The sequence below is a fragment of the Nannizzia gypsea genome, genomic scaffold, assembly GCF_000150975.2.
Source record: "Nannizzia gypsea CBS 118893 supercont1.4 genomic scaffold, whole genome shotgun sequence".
Classification (NCBI taxonomy): Eukaryota; Fungi; Ascomycota; class Eurotiomycetes; order Onygenales; family Arthrodermataceae; genus Nannizzia; species Nannizzia gypsea.
In genome coordinates this window covers 772,465-790,474 of record NW_003345198.1, presented here as the reverse complement: position 1 = coordinate 790,474, position 18,010 = coordinate 772,465, and the positions used below count along the sequence as shown (strand labels likewise).

Sequence of the window (18,010 nt, the reverse complement as noted above, 5' to 3'; positions counted from 1 at the left end):
ATTTTGACTGCATAGAGGAGTGGAAACGATCATCCAGTAATCGCTCTCGTCCCAGTTGTCCTTATTGGTACGCCCCCTATTTCCAGCTTAACTTTATATTGTACAAGAACTGATCTCGTTTTTAACTCAACTAGTCGAACTACCTGGATGGACCATGGTGATTACTCTTGGCCAGAGGTAGAGGAAGATGAAGATGATGAAGATGATGAAGATGATGAAGATGATGAAGATGATGAAGATGATGAAGATGATGAAGATGATGAAGATGATGAAGATGATGAAGATGATGAAGATGATGAAGATGATGAAGATGATGAAGATGATGAAGATGATGAAGATGATGAAGATGATGAAGAGGAAGAGGAAGAGGAAGAGGAAGAACCTACTGTGGACAGTAATGATATCACCCAGTCGCTTTCATCGGGTTTGAGTGGTTCTTCTGAGCCCGACCGCATCGAGCAAGCAAGTGAGGAGCAACCAGATGAAGCAGATGTTAACCTGCAGACCATCAACGCAGAAGAGGAGAATCTCACGGCATCTACTCTATCAGATAGGGAAATTCTTGAAGCCAACAGCATAGAACAGCTAAGCGAAAAGGAACCCGAAAAGACTGAGTCTGATTCAGAGAACTCTGACACAGAAGAAGAGCACGTACAGGAGGATAACTCATCGACCTCAGCCCTCATACCGGTACCGGATCTTACCGGGGAAAGGCCTTACCAACCCATCGTTGGCCAAATTATCTATCCTAGCGCCGACAATAACGCTATGAAAACTTACACAGATGCTGCTACGCAGACTTCGATGTCGGATCTACTATCCTTCCAGAAGCATACTGAAGATGAGGACACCGATAATGGCTGCTGCTTAGGCCCTCTGGTGCTAATCTGGCGCAGGGTATCTGACAGTTTGCCGAAACTTTCTAAGGGTTGAGCCGATATTCAGAGAGTGCATGTCAAGCACTTGTCATCGGAGCATTAAAAATGCGCGCTTGATTTTATCGTTGCTGTTATTAATACTGCGAAAGCCCTATATCGAGAATTCTCTGGATTTTGTTATTCGGGATAACACTAACCAACATGCCTCCTAATGCGCTGAACTGTTACATTCCAAAACCTATATCCAAGGAACGAGGAGTAGTTTTACTGCCCATTTATTTGCGGTATAGCAGGAGTTCTATACCCAAAATTAACCGAAATACATCAAAAGAATCAGCGTACTAGTTCTCTATGGAAGAAATAGACCTGTGGATGCTGATCTCGACCGCCGTTACGGCCCATCTTGTAGCCGCTACGCTACCCTAATTATATGGGAATATACTGACGCTGTTAGCTGGCGCTTCCTCATATCTCGCTGGTCGAGTTCTATTTATAGACAGTGAAGCTTAGTCAGGAAGTTACTTATGTCACGTGGTGATTAGTTGCCGCTAGAGTGTGATTACTAAGAAGCTTGGTTTTTTTTTACCTTTCTGTTATCAGATCTTTCGGCTCCTTGAATGTTGACTTATTTTCACTTATTCATATCGTGATTCATTCCGTCCTCTCCCATTCAAGCCAGCTATTACTAGTACGATATAACTACTATATCATATGCGGACAAAATTAAGCTAAAGTCAAACGTTTAGTGAAACATACTGTAAATGGCTACGGTGTCCTCGAAGGGCCTACTCCAGGGTCCTATATCTCGTTGTTGAACGTCTGGTGGGGAATATTATATGTCCTAGAAGGTTAAAGGGGATTTCAACATAAAGCGGCGGCAGAGGGTCGTTTTTGTATGCGCATGATATATCCAACACATCTTACTCGACAACGATGCTATGATCAGGAAATATACCCCTTTGACTGACAATTTAAACTGCAATACCTACATAAATTGGATACCAAAGACACCCTAGGTGCTCGACTAGAATTACCATACATTAGATGTTGGTGATGCTTATGTATGTCAAAGCTTCAAGAGCTGGGAAGCGAGAAGTATCCCATATAACCAATGGTGCGTCGATGCATTAAATAACTCCTGATGGTAAACTATAACCGAATTTGTCATACAAAGTAGGTTAGAAAGAGATCCAGGAAAACAACGCCAGTATAACAACTATATTTGTTAAACATAGGATCCATACTATGAGTTCCCATAAGATGCATTGCAGGTTAAACGCCCTTATCTATGAAATGAAGAAAAGAAGAGAGGTAAAAGTAAAAATGGCCACCCATTGCTGTGGCATATTCAAGGTATCAATAGTCATCTTTCTGACTGCACACATGTGCCCTATTTAGTTCTGATATATATGTAGTTGTGCTGCGATTAGTCCTCTTTATTTATTTCGAATAAGCAGTGTATCGATAGAATCAAACGAGTCAGAATCCACATATCTGCAGTAACAGTTAGTATTAGCCCAAACATGGACTGTACGGTCGATATCATGTCAGTGGGAACATACATGTATGTCATGCTACTTCTCAGACTGTTTTGAATGACTTCAGGATGCCAGCGGAAGATATACATGACCATTGCCCAGCTTAAACTAGCGAAACATGGCCATGCTGCCTCGCTTATGTTTTCCCGCGCCTTGGGAGTAATCAGGAACGATAATGGATGCTGGTTTGGCGCTATGGAGAGTCTTCCGAGAGCTAGCATGACTCGCGCGAAAACGTAAATAACGATCTATCCCCGATGAAAGTTCAGTGGTGAGATGATGCGCTTTCAGAGATAGGTTAGAAGTTATGTATATACTAACCTGCAGACTGACGTCTCCTGGAGATCTGCCAAAGACGAGATATCCACCTAATAGACCGGCTAGGAAGGTGTCATATGGACCCTCCTTACCCCAACCAGTAGGGCCGATATATTTTAACGCCCACATGGACGACTTGTATACGACGGCAAAATAGGCGAGATTTCGAGCGTGTGTCCTTGTGGCGTTCAATACCATCCATATCTTTTTCTTTAAACTGTAGAGCAAGACGTGCGTAAGCATTCGTTGTTGTAGCAGCGTAGGTGACAAGCTACCTACCTTCCAGACCGGAATAAAAAGATCATCCTAGTAGCATGAGAGAACATCAGTATAAATCCTCCAGTTTTTCAACTTATACACAAGAGTGTAGGGCCCATCCTTACACTAGTGCATGCGGGAATCGGACTTTGGCGCCGTATACCGCACCATTGCGAGCGCCTTTGAGGATGGCGAATAGGGGAGCGAGGTCAGGGTTGCGGATGAGCTCATTGAGGCCAGCCTATAGAGTGAGTCTATTAGCCAAATAGTATGACCGGCATGCTTAAGAATGAGCGTATACCTTTATAGCGTCCATGATGGCGTCGGAGTTTTTGATGTCCAGGCGAAGACTGCCGGGACAGGGATCCGGGTTGCGCAGGATATCTGTCGGCTCGTCATATATACACCATACCAGAGCAAATCTCACGTTCTCAAGTCAAAAGAAGCTGGATAAAAGAGCTAGAGTTATTTGGTTAGTGGTATGGCAGTTGAAGAGTTGGTGAATTTGCTGAACAGAACATGGAGAAATCCAAGTTGAAGACGATAAACACATGCGAAGAGCCTCGGCATCTTAAAGGCGCCAAGAGCTGACTGGATATTCATTGTTCCGTATAATCACGTGATAAATTATCGACTTTCTTGGCCACTTACTAGACCTCAGTAACTAGCCGATATACTAGGAGCATATAGCGTGGATAAATATATATTAGCGACATTATGTGCTGCTTGCCTTTTAGTGGCCGGTGACTGCCACCATCCTCCCAAGCAAAAATCGAGATAGTCACGTGATTTGTGAATCGGGTCGGAATTATAGTTATTCCGCCCGGCTCTCGGCTGCAAGTGGACCTCGGGACGATCCACCACCGCCAGCTTTTCCGCCCTGCGACCAACATCGTCACAGCGGAGGCCAGAAGCAAGTGTGACTCTGGCGGTTGACGATGATGGAAGGCTGCGGGGGAACCGAGATCCCTGGGGCTGCAAAGAGGATGGAGCAGGCTATAATTTAAGCGATATTCTGTCCGCCTTTTCTGTCCGCCTTCCCCTCATTATTCAGTATTGCCCCTATGGAGTACACTCCTTGTAGGGTTATGCTCCAACGGCGGGCTGCTAGCCGCATAGACTTTCTCCATTTGACCCCGAGTGTATAACATCGGACGAGATCCTCCGTACGGATAACTGCCTGTCCTCTTGCCTCAGCTTGTCCCCTTCCGCGCCGCGCACGCCATCCTAGTCGTTTGAAGTGCTGGCCGCTGCTGTCCTCCATTCATTCGACAACGCTGTCTCAGTCGAGAGCGTCAGGCCGTAACGCGTGTTCGAGCAAACTCTATCCATCCTCAATCTCTAGGCGTAGAATACAGGATGAAAAGGTGATATTGAGAAGCCGAGTTCAACGGCCAGATCTCTGCAGCAGATCCCATGTGGCTGTCCCAAGAATAGCTCATGATACATGAACCGGCGAAGAAGAAAAGACGAAACAACAAAATAATAGCAATAATAGAACAATAAAAGCGAGAGCAGAGAGAGAAAAAAGAAAACAAAAGAAAAAGCCGACAGGAAAGCTATGCCAAGACTTAAGTGTTATTATTCCTGATGCGGCAAGTACATGCGAGATCTCCCGTGATCTGGCCAATCGGGTGGCAGAGATCAAGCTTGGGCCGAGGCGGAAAACTTGCGGGCGAGAAAAAGCGACTTGTTGACCATCACCGACTCCGCGTGAGGATGGTTAAGCATCGAGCTATGGAAGAGGGAGTGAAGCAAGCTTGGCTGTCAGTGGCTGCATGGGGCTGCCGTGGTGTTCTCGGTCCTGGTTCTCATGCCTTCGTGTTCTCGATCTGCGTGGGGTGAGGGAGCTGCCGGTCTGCTGGATACCGGCCCTGCTTCATCTGCGGCTCCGAAAACCATATAAAACATCCAAACCTGGCAGTCCTCCGGTTTTTTCTTTCTTTTCATCTTTGTACAAATAATACAGTCCTATCTTATCGGCTTTGGATGGTAGGTGCTGTTCATCTCTATTAAAGAGCACATTCATAATGGCGCCGCATCCATTCGACCCCGTGACGCCTGCTGAGCTCAAGCTGGCTGTCAAGATCCTCGAGGACGCCTTTCCGGGAGTTCCTTTACGGTACAAGGTTATTGATGTTCAGGAGCCCATCAAGAAGGATGTCGTGCCTTATATCGAGGCGGAGAGATTATGTGTCTCCCTGCCCAAGAAGCCTGCTCGTCTCCTCATGGCCATGTTCCATCGACTGGATACGAAGAGCTTGATGAAGGCGCTGGTTAATGTTGATACGCGGGTTATCCTATATGCAAAGGAGATCCCCAAGGATATACAGGTAAGTCCTTACTCTCCTTCCAATTTAAACAGTCTCCATTAACAAATGTATAGGGCCCTTATGACCCTGATGAGCTGATCGAGGTGGAGCAACTCTGTTTGGAGCATCCTGCTGTTAAAGCTGAAATTGAGAAGCTGAAGCTTCCCCCAGGCGTGACTGTTATTACTGACCCATGGATCTATGGAACCGATAACCAAGACGAAACCCGCCGTCTGGTTCAGTTTTACGTGTATCTTGTCGATACAGAAGACCCTCAGCATAACCACTACTCCCTGCCATGCGCTTTCTCCCCGGTATTTGACGGTAATACCAAGGAACTAGTCCGCATTGACTACCTACCTACCGGCTCTGATCATTCTACTCAGCCTACCCAGCCTTGGAAGCCCGTTAAGGCTGTCCAGTATGCCCATAGTCTTTTGGATGAGCCTACTCGAACAGATCTCAAACCTTACATTGTACAGCAGCCTGAAGGCCCTTCATTCTCCGTAAATGGGAACTTTGTGCATTGGCAAAAGTGGAGATTCCATGTCGGATTCAATTATCGCGAAGGGATGGTACTCTATGGTGTGACCTATGACAGACGCAACGTTTTCTACCGCCTTGCAGTGAATGAAATGACTGTTCCTTATGGAGGTAAGCTTGTTTATTGTAAACGACCTTTACCTTAGAAATTTACCTACTAATTCGAATGTAGATCCACGGGCGCCATATCACCGTAAACAGGCATTTGATATCGGGGATGTTGGTTTTGGAGTTACGGCCAATCAGCTATCCCTGGGCTGTGACTGCCTCGGCCATATTAAATATTTCGATGGCTACAGGATCGACTCCAAGGGAAATCCAGTCCTTTTGGAGAACGTTCTCTGTCTACATGAACAGGACAATGGAATTCAGCATAAACACACCAACTACCGTTCCCAGGCGGCTACCGTGGTCCGAAACCGTCAGCTTGTTTTGCAAATGATCTGCACAGTTGCAAACTACGAGTACATATTTGCCTGGATATTCGATCAAGCAGGAAACATCGAGCTTGAAGTCAAGGCTACAGGTATATTGTCCACCATGCCCATTGATGACGGAGTATCTGTCCCATTCGGTACCAACGTGGCTCCGGGAGTCATGGCTGCCTACCATCAGCATATATTCAGCGTGCGCATTGACCCAGCCATCGATGGCTACAACAATACCGTAATATACCAAGACAGTGTACCAATGCCAGATGACCCGAAGACAAATCCTTACGGTGTAGGGTACGTCCAGGAAACCAAGGTCATCAAGCGTTCAACTGCAGCCGACCTTAGCGTCCCCGACGCCCGCGTTTTCAAAATAAGAAACGACAATATCATCAACCCCATATCCGGCAAGCCGGTTGCCTACAAACTGCATGCATTGCCCAGCCAGCTCATGCTTATGCATCCACGCAGCTTCAGCGTGAAACGAGCCCAATTCGCTACTCGGCCAATATGGGTGACCAAGTACCATGAAGAGGAGCTATACGCTGCTGGCGAATTCACTAACCAAAGCAAGGAAAGCTCTGGTGTTGAGCAATGGGTTGCTCGAGATGAAAACGTCGAAAACACAGATGTTGTTCTCTGGCATAGTAAGTCAGGTCCAATTTCTATCTATCACAGAATGGATGCTAACAAAACGGATAGCCTTCGCACTTACGCATAATCCCCGACCAGAAGACTTCCCGGTTATGCCTATGGAGAAGGTCAGCATCATGCTCAGGCCGGATGGCTTTTTCGAGAAAAACCCTGCTCTAGACGTCCCACAGTCAACGCAGGATTTCAACAAGTCTTCTCTACATGCTAGCCCCGAAAAGAATGAAGCCAAACCCTGCCCATGCCCATCTACCTCGAAGCTCTAGAAGTTGGTTGGTCTGTAGACGGTGGATGTATATGAATGTGGTGTACGCATTACGCTATACTGATTATTTACTTTAAGAGACTAATTTCATGAATATATTATTCCCTTCGTGAAGCTAGCTGTCGATTTTCAAAACGACTAGCCATTCCGCTTTGCTGTTGCAGCTTATGGTTTATTGGATGTTTACCTATCACAAAGATCACTGCAATTGGACAATTAGAAGCAATACAACAAGCTGACAATTCCTCACTCCAGCTAAAAAGGAGATTTATGAAACCTTGTGAGGAATCCACGCGGCATCTGATTTAAGCTATATATTGAGCATCTAGTCAGGGAGAAAGTCAACAGAACAACGATGGCTTTAAGAATGACAGTTTTTCAGACTTTGCATCCATGAAAATCGAAAGAATCAACCATGATACCTATACCGACTTACAAATTTCCTCACGACCCAGCGCTGGTCCAGTTACTAACGATAGCACGTCAGACCCCCGCCGCTGACATTGTTATCGAAGACAGTGCCCTTAACTGCCAGAAGACGTACCCCGAGCTACTTGCTGATATAGTTGCAACACGAGAGCTCCTCCGGGCCCAATTACCCCAATCAGCATTAGATGCAAAAGGGCTTCTATGTGATAAGAGGCAAAATATTGTTCTTCTCGCGAAGAGTGGCTATGAGTTTCTCGTTTCCTTCTTTGCCATACGCTCCTTAGGTGGAGTATGCGCACCATTAGGTTTCAATTCACCCTCCGTACAAACATTCAAAAGGAAATAATAGTCGACTGACCAGCTATCTCCAGGAACTGGCGTGCTCCCCGAGGAGGCCGATTATTTCCTTTTAATGACAAACTCCATATCCATACTTGCTGACCGAGGAAGTATGGAAAGGGCGGACAATATTCGCGCCTACGTCAAGCAAACGAGGTCCGAATTCTTGACAGTTGTACCTATATCTTGTGATGCACAGCCCCTTTTTGAAGCTGAAGGAGCCATTGAGATTGACCATACCTGCATCATGGCCCCAGATGGAGCAGGATTAATAATGTTCACGTCCGGTACCACTGGACGCCCAAAAGGAGTTGTACTACCGCGATGTTCTCTTCTTGGAACCGGTGCCAGAGAGCCTGGCTCCGTGGCCCTTGTTTATCGCCCAAACCACTGGCTTGGCGGTGCCAGGCATATCATTCAGTCGCTTCTCTCAGGGAGAAAACTACACAGTCTAAAAACAAAAGTCCAGGATGCTCGTGCTCAGGACGTTCTCCGAGCCTTTCGAACCTCTTCGATCACACATGTTGCATTTATGCCAGATGTGTTGCAGCGTATGATGTTCTTACTCACTTGCCACAGGGATCAATCCACCATCCCGCAAAAGGAGAAGGATCTATGGCGCAGTTATTTCAAAGGATTGTCGATAATCAGATGTTCTGGCGGATCACTCAAATCATCAGTAAGGGAATTCTGGATCGATTTAACAGGGTTACCGTTTGAGAATTTCTATTCTTCTACAGAGCTTGGAGGACTTGCGATTGGTGGAGCGTCTCAGAGATACGTACGTCCTGCATCCAAAAATTTGAGCCTAGTAACGAATAAGAAAATAACGGTGCTGTCTAGGGCTCTATGGGGACACCTGCCCCGGGAATCAAAGTAAAACTATCAGAAGGAGATCGAGGAGAGCTCTGTGTTAAAAGTCCGAAGATGCTGTTACGGTATGTAGCTCAGCAATTGATTACTCCCTGTCTGTCATATTGTATTAACTAAGTTGTCTGGCACAGTTATCTGGGAGACAGCCATACAATCGAGAATACCTTTGACAAAGAAGGGTACTATAAGACTGGGGACTTAGCTAAATACATTGACGGAGAATACATATTCTCTGGGCGCGTGGCCACTGACTGTAAGCTCCGATGCGTGTTCTACTTCGCTTATGCAAACTTAAAGTGAAATGGGGAGGTTAACAGGATTGATAGGTGTCCAATATGCAGCATTTCGGTTTTCAACCCTTGCAGTCGAGGACAGTTTAGCCAAACTGCCATATATCCTAGAAACATGCGTTGTGGCCGTACCTCATAAAAAACTTAGACAGCTTTGTGCAGCTGTGGTGAGGCTCCGGCCTGATGCTCGAATACCTAGGAAGATATCAACTCTAGGGTTGATCAGATCAGATCTAGAAGGCAAGTTACCAATGTACATGATGCCAACCCTACTTCGAGTGTTAAAGGATGAGGAGGAGTTGCCATGTACAATCGCTGGGAAGCCTACCAAAAGGGAGGTCCTCAGGCTATACTTTGGCAGCGTAAATGGCGCTCAGGTCGATAGCTACCCCCCGGGGGTAGAGTGTTGCCCTATCCCTAAACCGGGTGAAGCTACCAAGCCATGGGACTGGGATGGACGGCAATTCGAGCATTAAAGCATTATACTGTCAGTCGTGACATCGGGTTTATGGGTTATTGTGACAAGCTGCTAGTTGTTTTTCGACGCGTGTTAATGGCTATTGGTAAAAAGAACCTATCGAAACTTTTACGTCTGCTTAACTAGTTAATCAACTTGTTAGTTAGCACTACTGGCCATTTACTGAGTTATTACTATTACCATAACTATAAACAGATTATTCTAATTGTAACAGCGTGTAAAGATCTATTGTTCCGCATATTTTAATGCAGAGTTATCATAAGTCATTATGAGATCCGTACTCTATGTCCTGTGCCGGAACTGGATCATTGGACCATCAACGATACTCATGATCCGGTCAAGCACCTGGAACTCCATTGGGTTTGTTCTCCCACGTCCTCCAAGCGGATGGCCCGCACCCTTTCCACCGGCAACCCCATCCGCAAGCCGGAAGTCGTATTTCCAAATAAGCATGGCAATCGCAAGTTTCAAGGTCGAATTAACAAGTGGCCGCCCAATACAACCCCTTGGGCCAATTGAAAAGGGGGCGAAAGCAGCCTTGGCTATAGCAACCTGGGCGGCCTTCTGGGTATCTTGTTCATCCACCATCCATCGCTCTGGTATGAATTCGTGCGGACGGGAGAAATATCCTTCGTTGTGATGGATGCTGTAAATACTTGTTCCAACACTGAAGCCTTCTGGAATGAAGTTGTTGTCCACGGTGATTCCACCCTTGCCAACCTCTCGCCACAGGCAGCTTCCAATGGGAGGTGTGATGCGTAGGCATTCGTTGATACATGCATCGAGGTATTTGCATTGGTGAAGAGTTGGGCCAAGTTGAATCTCATCGGCGGACGAAAATGAAGACCGAATCTCTGATGCCAGCTTTTCATACGCGTGTTGGTTCCGCGATAAATAGAAGAAAACACTAGCCATGGCAGTGGCGGTAGTATCAAGACCTGTCATTATTGTATGGGTATAAATAATTGTAAAAAGAATGCATTTATATGGAGTTTTGTCTTACCTGCAATTGCTAGGCCCCCTGATTCCGATTGCATGGTGTCCGTACTGAGTGGTGATTCGGATGATGCATTCGTCAATTGGAGGATGTTAGAAACCACACATTTCCTTTTCATTGGCTCTGAATGATCGCTGATAGCGCTTTTAATAAACCTCCAGAAACTCCTTGTACCCTTGACAGCTCGAGGGAAGATCTTTCTGTGCAGACCTCCTACGGCTAGGTGCGGCATATAGATAAGCACGGCATTCCTAGTACTGGCATCTTCAATATCATTTAAGATATATCTGTACTTGCTAGACTTGAGGAGTGAATAGTCAGAACCGAAAATAAAGTCCATGTTTATGTCGAACGTCAGATAGCTGCACCAGTCTGACATTTTAATTTCACGTTTCCATCCACCAGTGTGTTGCTGCAATGGCAAGAGATCAATACTCTCACAAAAGGAGTTAATATGATAGAGCATTCGATTTTCGAATGTTTTGATATACGTATCGGTGAAGGACCGTCCGATCAAACGTCTCCGTTTAGCATGAGTTTTTTTATCGTGAAGAGTGACTAGATTCTGAGCTCTAGGGCTCAGGGCTTCGAATTGGTGATGCTTCCACGCATTACTACCCATGCCGTAGATCTCTAGAGTTATGTTAATTGCCTTATTCTGCAATTATCTCTTTATAGATAGATACTTACCGTGTAGTGAGATACTGGTATTAAACGAAACGAAACTTGGGCTATATCGTACAACAGGGCCTATAGAAATTAGATTCTACTCCCGATATAGCGAGAATGAGGTAGATTCGACACACCATATTTCAAGTGACACATCCATAAGTCGAGATGAATATCACCTTTCCACGCGTGATAAACGATCGGTAAAGAGGTGAACTTGGCAAGCAACGGCCCTGGATACTTTGCTACCGGAGAAAGGTAGAGCTGATAAACGCAATATGCAATGGTCTACTTCCATTAGCATCAAGAACTTTATATGGGTAGATATAGCAGCTGTTACTCACCAGAGCTACTAGGGCTGTGAGTATCACCCAGAGGGATAAATGATATTCAGTTTGGGAATTGGGATTGGTCGGCCAAAGCCATGGAATTAAGAGGATTTTTTCCATAGCTAAATTTTGGTATACAGGAATAATGACGGAATGGGTATATCTGTCATTCCACAGGGGAGCCATATACATATATACGCCCCATGTACACATACATGTAGAACCAATTCTCGTGTGGTAGCACATGGTTGGTGATGGGCGGTGGAGCCATACCTGTCGGTATTCGGTAGCCAGCTAGTGGGGAGGAGGTCCGGAAGCGAGGTATCGGGATAGAAACGGTGAAATGCTGCCGTGTAGCTCCCAGCTGCTGGTGAATGATTACCTGCAGCCCCGTTGACCTCGGTGGAGGCTGCTATGCTTAGTCATTGCGAGCTCGCTCATTGGCGGCGGCTGATTCGCTCCGATTCTTAAAAAACGAACCTGCAGGACAACAACGTCCAACCTCAAGCTTTCGCCTCGCGCCGCTGGAACCATTGACACCGCAGGATACGGGGGGATCAACTGTCAGATACTCATTGTCGGACTCGTATGCTGCTATCTGATATTTAGTTGATGGAGCTTCAGGCCTACCGCCAAGGTGATACCCGTTTGGGCTGGGGTGTATGTATGGAGCACCGTGGCAAGTCCATCAACATGCATACATAACAGTGCTGGTGCCTTTGTTCCTTTCGAAGAATGGTATCCAATGCTTAAGCGCAAAGACTTCCTTTTTTTGCCTAGTTTCATACCTTGCATAAACCCCGGTTGCCCATGGTTCTTAACTGGAAAGGGATTGGGGTACCCAACCACTCAATCCAACTAAACTACCCATCCCAAGAAAAGAAAAAGAACAAAAATCTGATAGTAGCTTGAATTTTGACGGGTGCATCTTGAAAAACGCTGTTAACGAAAAAAGACGCCCAATTAGATTGGGTGGCAATGCTGGATTGCTCGAGGGACGATGGGCTTGCAAACTCAAGCGGAACCCCAGGGAGGTGAATTCTCGCTAAAACAAGCCACTCACAGGCTTCAAGGATTACCAGCTATTCAATTATACATAACAACGGTGAACATGGTCAGCCCTGACCGCCTGGGGCCGTTTACTGCAACGATCTGCTATACAGATGGGTTCTCAAAGAGCTTTACAACTACTTGTATCCGAATTAGTTCTCCACAGCGGAGTCGGCCCCTTGTCATCCCAAGGTTGCACAGAACTCGATCAACTATGTGGCTTAGATGAATCGCGTTGTATGGAACCTGATGTTGTCGCACAGTTCATCTTTCGAGGGCGAACGGTGGATTTTGATAATGAATAGGCGATATCCAGCCTCGCCTCGTCGTCTTTTCTTTTCTGATTAGATACCGAACATCTATCCGTGAAAACTTCTATTACTACGTGACACCTACACTGCATGCAACATTCTCAATTCTGTCATGTGCATAACTTTAGGTGCCGCATGCCTTACGGCGATCTACTGACCGAAATGATGGGTCTACTTCTGACCTAACAAGTGGCTGAACAAGTTTGATTATCGTCTGGTTGACGTATAGCCTGCACTATTTAAAGAATCAAGTAAATCAAACCCGGAACCAGGTTATCACTTTCAGCTGAGGGAAGTCGAGGAGGCATCATGTTTGGAAAAGCACTGCCCTTCGTTCCTCCTGCCACCCTTTTCATCTCGTCATGTTTTCTGGACTTTTTATATCGCTCAATCGTCATACGCTTGGCCATATATACCACTATCACAGCAGTCGCGTGTCTTGCAATCATCAGCCCACCATTCAACAATGCTTTGCTCAACTATTTGACTGGTTTTTTCTCCTTCTGGTACATCATCTGGTCCGCCAACATACTTTTTATCTATCGTCCTCTGCAACTACGGCGCCTTAAAAGACATGGGTCTCCAGCTGAAATCGCCTACCGTTGGGAAGGGCTGCCACCTCCATATACCCATCGAAGATTCCAGTGGGCATGGGACCTTTCGACCAATTATCGTGGTATCGGTTGGGAGCATACCATGCCGACGGACGGCTATCCGCCTCTCAAAACACATGGCGTGGTTAAGGATAAGGATTTCAGTCCTCGTATACCTCTTATATGTAGGCAGGTACGCCGGATAGTGGTCTCATATATTCTGCTGGACCTTGCTCAGAATGTATTGCATATGAGTTGGAGAAATAGCTTGGACTGGGCAAGGGCTATAGGTATGATAAACAAAAGTATGCGTCCAAGAGAAGTGCATTATACTAACGCTTTTGCTGGCCAAACAGCCGAAATAATCGCTACTGGGCTCGCTCTCTTTGGCTTTACTGATGGGCTTCACGCTTTAGCCACACTCATCGGCGTTGGTCTACTGGGTGGAGAAGAGTGGATGTATCCCGCACTATTCGGTAGACTGGAATACTTTAAACAAATGCGTATAAAAGGTACGACCCGGCCTCCCCTCGTTGCCTGTCCAATTCGAGACAGCAACAAAAATGAACTAACATCCAGTAGATATCTGGGGTCGGGTGTGGCACGATCTGTTTAGAAGCGGGTTCCTCTCGCTCTCCCAAGCCATTGCGCCCAAGGGCCCGGCTGTGCTGCTGGTTTGCTTTATCTTATCCGGCCTTCTCCACGCAGCAGCGTCCTATTCGGCGTCCCGCGACACCACAGCCACGATGTGGGTATTCTTCTTCTTCTGTGCCCAGCCAATGGGTGTTATCTTACAGGCGTATATCGATGCCTCGGTTAAAGGCATTGCTGGCGAACCGAAGTCAAGCCCCATTGTTCCAATGGTTCGACGGTTCTTGGTGTTTTTGGCAGGCGTGGTTTTTGTTTACCACACATTTCCCTGGGCATGTCGGGACCCTGGGCTGAGAGAGGCTATCAATGGAGCGCCTCTTCCTTGGAGTCTCGCTCGTTTACTTTTGGCGTCTTTTTAAGCGGCTTGTGCTGATTTTTTTTTATACTCGAAATAAACTATTTTTTGTTATCTTCTTTCTATTTTTGGTAACCAGCCATTTTCTTTGGCTTCTTATTGGTCAGATCAACCTAGGCACTCTTCCCAGCCAATCAGTAATGCTGCGGCCTCCTAAATAACATACAGTAAGTGCTGCTGCTTCTTCAGTTATTATTTACTTGCCTTGAGGAAAAGAGATACTCATACTTGTAGGCTTGCAGGAAGAACTGAAAAGACAAAGAACGCTCCTTTGTATTGATGACACCCGTCGATCTTTACTCGTCCATATGCATGCACGCTGGGTGGCACCAGAACCCGCTTGTTATGCTGCATTTATGACCAGTTAACTAGTTTTAATCGGCAACGGCCTCAACGTGTGAGGGATCGCCAAACCTCCTATTGAATAGAATGCAATGCACCTCTGACGATGGTTGCCCGCGAGTCAGAAGGCGGGAAATGCGCATGCCAGCTATGGACCGGAGTCCAAATGTCTTTCATTACGTGGACAAGGAATGCAGACGGTTTTGCTGGCCGGTGCACCCGTCGAGACAAGCTAAGCTTCAAGCTTATCACAAGCGGAGGAATAGTTTAAAAAGCCAAACACGAGATCGCTGACTGAGTTTCGTATCGTCCAGATACATCCAAGCTTGTATGTATCATGGGAGCGAAGCCTTTCGACCCTGGAGACAGGGTACGGCCCCCCGCGATCATTAACATCAAACTACGGGTGCCAGATCGATAACAATTGCCCCTTGAACGGGACTGATACTACCGTCACTCTGGATTTCCGACAAGAAACCTGTTTCTTCAAAACATCCGACGTCTTGGCTTGATTTGAATTAAGAAACATGTAGTTTGCCCCGGACGGCTGCGAGAAAAGATCATGGAAGCCGGAGTTGACGAGCCTGCATGTAACTGCAGCGTACGACTCCCGTACACCCGCTGTCAGACCTTCAACCTGCCCGGCTGGTTGAAGCCACCAGCAGGAGCAGAGCGCTGCCATGGAAACAAGAGCTTCGTCTTCGTATCCCTGCCATCGAAATCCAGGCCAGGGCTTCCGGCTTACCCTTTCCAGGGATGACGAGTTAGTTGCTTGAATCCCATGGGCCAGCCAGGCAGCGAACTCTTGCTGGGAACGACCCCCGACTGTGCAGAGTTTGAAACACGTCCTGCATCTCTCCAGAATGCTTCTTCGGCGAGTTGCTCTCCCTATCTTTTTCTCTCTCTGGCCGTCTGTCTCTTGACGGGGGCCTCTGGAGAGCTTGATCGTAGGCTATATCATGGCACGTTAAGAACCTCGTCTTGTGGCTATGCAGGGCGGTTGACGGAACTGTGGAATCGAATTTGAACGGAGCCAAAAGCAAAGGGCTGAGCTGGCGGCTCCTCTTTGGCCAACGACTTAGCGACCTGAGGATGGTGAAACTCTTTGCCATTCACTCTGCTTTGCCTTCTTTCTTTTCTTTGGCGCTTCAAGCTCAAGGCTGGGAGGCTGGTGGAGTTGTCTTCCTTTGAGACGGGCGTACCTACATAAAGCCGCCGTCCCCTGCTTTCTCTCGCCTTCTCTTTTGTCTCTCTCTCTCTCTCTTTCTGTTTGCCTTCATCTCCTTCTTCCATCAGTGTCCAATTGCAAAGATGGCCCGTCTGCTCAGCTTCCTCGTCCTGGTGGCCCTGTGCCTGTGTCTCGTCTCCAGCGAGCCTCTCCGACAGCCACTGCTGCGAAAACACCATCCGCGCGAAGATGCCCGCGAGCACGCTGTCTTCTCGCTTCATGATCTCTCGCTCAAGCTCTTCCACAAGCGAGCTGCCGTGGCCGATCCAGTGCCTGGCGTTGTCGGTGCCGTCGAGGAGGCTGCCCGCCGCAAGGTCTTGAGACGCCAGAACACCGGCGATGTTCCCACTGCCACGCCAACGGGTACGGACTCTAATTCTCCCACTGCCTCTCCTACTGTGTCTCATACTGTGTCTCCAAGCCCTACGGCGTCTCCCACGGCGTCTCCAACGGCGTCTCCTACTGCTTCTCCTACTGCTTCTCCCACTGCTTCTCCCACTGCTTCTCCTACTGCGTCTCCAACGGACGGCTCATCCTCTTCTCACACAGAACGCCCTCCTACCAATACTCCCACCAACTCCCCTACCGACTCGCCTACCAATACCCCTACCAATTCTCCTACCGATAGCCCTACCAACACGCCCACAAACACTCCCACGGACTCTCCAACTGCTACCCCGACGGAGACTCCCACGGCCACACCTACCCGGACCCCAACCCAGCCTCCAACCAACACCCCTACGAACACTCCTACCGATACCCCTACTAATACGCCCACCAACACCCCTACCAACACTCCTACCGATACCCCAACCAATACTCCATCCGAGACACCTACCTCTCGGCCTACCGGGACTAGCCAGACGCCAACCAGCCAAGGCACCACTCTAGTCACCGAGACCTCTCCCTCGCCCACCAGCAGGCCCTCAGAAACCTCGAGACCACAGACCACCGAGCCACCAACCACCACCCGGCCTCGATCTTCATCTACTTCGACCTCCATTGGCGTCACTACTGAGGCTGACGGCTCTGTTCACACCTTCACCTCCGTCGTGGTCGTCTACCCAACCCCCTCTGATGGTGGCAATGGCGGATCTCCATCTAAGCCATCTGCCTCTCCAACTCTGCAGAACGGCGCCGCCCCCGTGGCCAGCGTTGGCCTGACCGGTGTCTTCGCCGCCGTACTCGGTGGTGCCGTCGGTGTTGCTCTCGTCCTTTAAACTCGCCTATAGACCTTAGTTTCTTTTCCTTCTCCTTTCCTGTCTCCTTTCCTTACGTTCTCTTGGGTTGCATAAAAAATTGATTGATTTACCGGATGTCCCAGTTTAGCGCTAATGACTTTTCTATCCACTCCTTTATACGACTATTTATGAAAAGCCCTTGTTTTCGAATACTGTTTCCGACGCCGATGCTTTGGTGTACTGCTTGCTTTGCTGCATGGTGACTTGTGAAGGTTCCTGGCCTGTTCCGTTCCTTTCGTTGACTTGTGCGTGTGTGTGTGTTTTGACTTTTGCTGAGCCGTGGTTGGAAGAGAGACATGTATCAAACTCCAACCTAGAATACAAATACTACAATACTAGACTTTGGCTTCTGGCCAAACAAACATTTATCTACTTCCTCCTAGGTACTAACTGTCTCACCATGGCTTCATGTTGCATTTTGCAGGAGTAGCGCTGGAAGGATACGAGGTGGAGGGCAACTCTAGTTTTATCTGTACAACGCACTGATTCCCCGGTCGAGTTTATATAACCGGTACTTCCCTGGCTATATAACCAAAACACCAGCCATGCATGAGATGAGATAGTCGGTCATATTAAATGATATTTAGTATACGGAGTAGAAAGGTAGTCGTCGCCGTCGTTATCCAACAAGAAGAAAATCC

The 18,010-nt window shown here is 47.4% G+C and overlaps 7 protein-coding genes across 7 annotated transcripts in view; 5 read left to right on the top strand and 2 right to left on the bottom strand.

Annotated features, from left to right (window-relative positions):
* The window catches only part of MGYG_09068 (hypothetical protein), a gene marked incomplete at both ends in the record, with an annotated part of 1,771 nt that extends 838 nt beyond the window's left edge, over positions 1-933 (top strand). Inside the window, one exon of the mRNA XM_003172297.1 lies at positions 135-933. Within this exon, the coding sequence (XP_003172345.1) occupies positions 135-933 (799 nt within the window). The remainder of the gene's footprint in view (positions 1-134) is intronic.
* Positions 934-2,314: 1,381 nt separating this feature from the next.
* On the bottom strand, positions 2,315-3,308 carry MGYG_04933 (peroxisomal membrane protein 4; the record flags this gene model as incomplete). The annotated part of the gene is made up of 6 exons (XM_003172296.1): positions 2,315-2,372; positions 2,441-2,664; positions 2,738-2,951; positions 3,014-3,040; positions 3,118-3,233; positions 3,294-3,308. 6 exons carry the CDS (start codon positions 3,306-3,308, stop codon positions 2,315-2,317), a joined length of 654 nt encoding a protein of 217 aa, XP_003172344.1.
* Positions 3,309-5,022: 1,714 nt separating this feature from the next.
* On the top strand, positions 5,023-7,195 carry MGYG_04932 (copper amine oxidase 1; the record flags this gene model as incomplete). Its single annotated transcript, XM_003172295.1, has 4 exons — positions 5,023-5,325; positions 5,379-5,958; positions 6,020-6,925; positions 6,981-7,195. 4 exons carry the CDS (start codon positions 5,023-5,025, stop codon positions 7,193-7,195), a joined length of 2,004 nt encoding a protein of 667 aa, XP_003172343.1.
* A 414-nt stretch (positions 7,196-7,609) lies between these two features.
* Positions 7,610-9,601, top strand: MGYG_04931 (hypothetical protein; the record flags this gene model as incomplete). The annotated part of the gene is made up of 5 exons (XM_003172294.1): positions 7,610-7,912; positions 7,973-8,743; positions 8,806-8,900; positions 8,967-9,088; positions 9,162-9,601. The coding sequence occupies 5 exons, from the start codon at positions 7,610-7,612 to the stop codon at positions 9,599-9,601; spliced, it is 1,731 nt and encodes a 576-aa protein (XP_003172342.1).
* Positions 9,602-9,885: 284 nt separating this feature from the next.
* On the bottom strand, positions 9,886-11,718 carry MGYG_04930 (isotrichodermin C-15 hydroxylase; the record flags this gene model as incomplete). Its single annotated transcript, XM_003172293.1, has 5 exons — positions 9,886-10,541; positions 10,607-11,233; positions 11,291-11,350; positions 11,407-11,533; positions 11,614-11,718. 5 exons carry the CDS (start codon positions 11,716-11,718, stop codon positions 9,886-9,888), a joined length of 1,575 nt encoding a protein of 524 aa, XP_003172341.1.
* A 1,550-nt stretch (positions 11,719-13,268) lies between these two features.
* MGYG_04929 (hypothetical protein) lies at positions 13,269-14,562 on the top strand (the record flags this gene model as incomplete). The annotated part of the gene is made up of 3 exons (XM_003172292.1): positions 13,269-13,842; positions 13,909-14,064; positions 14,135-14,562. The coding sequence occupies 3 exons, from the start codon at positions 13,269-13,271 to the stop codon at positions 14,560-14,562; spliced, it is 1,158 nt and encodes a 385-aa protein (XP_003172340.1).
* A 1,649-nt stretch (positions 14,563-16,211) lies between these two features.
* On the top strand, positions 16,212-17,348 carry MGYG_04928 (hypothetical protein; the record flags this gene model as incomplete). Its single annotated transcript, XM_003172291.1, has 1 exon — positions 16,212-17,348. The coding sequence occupies one exon, from the start codon at positions 16,212-16,214 to the stop codon at positions 17,346-17,348; it is 1,137 nt and encodes a 378-aa protein (XP_003172339.1).
* Positions 17,349-18,010: the final 662 nt, after the last annotated feature.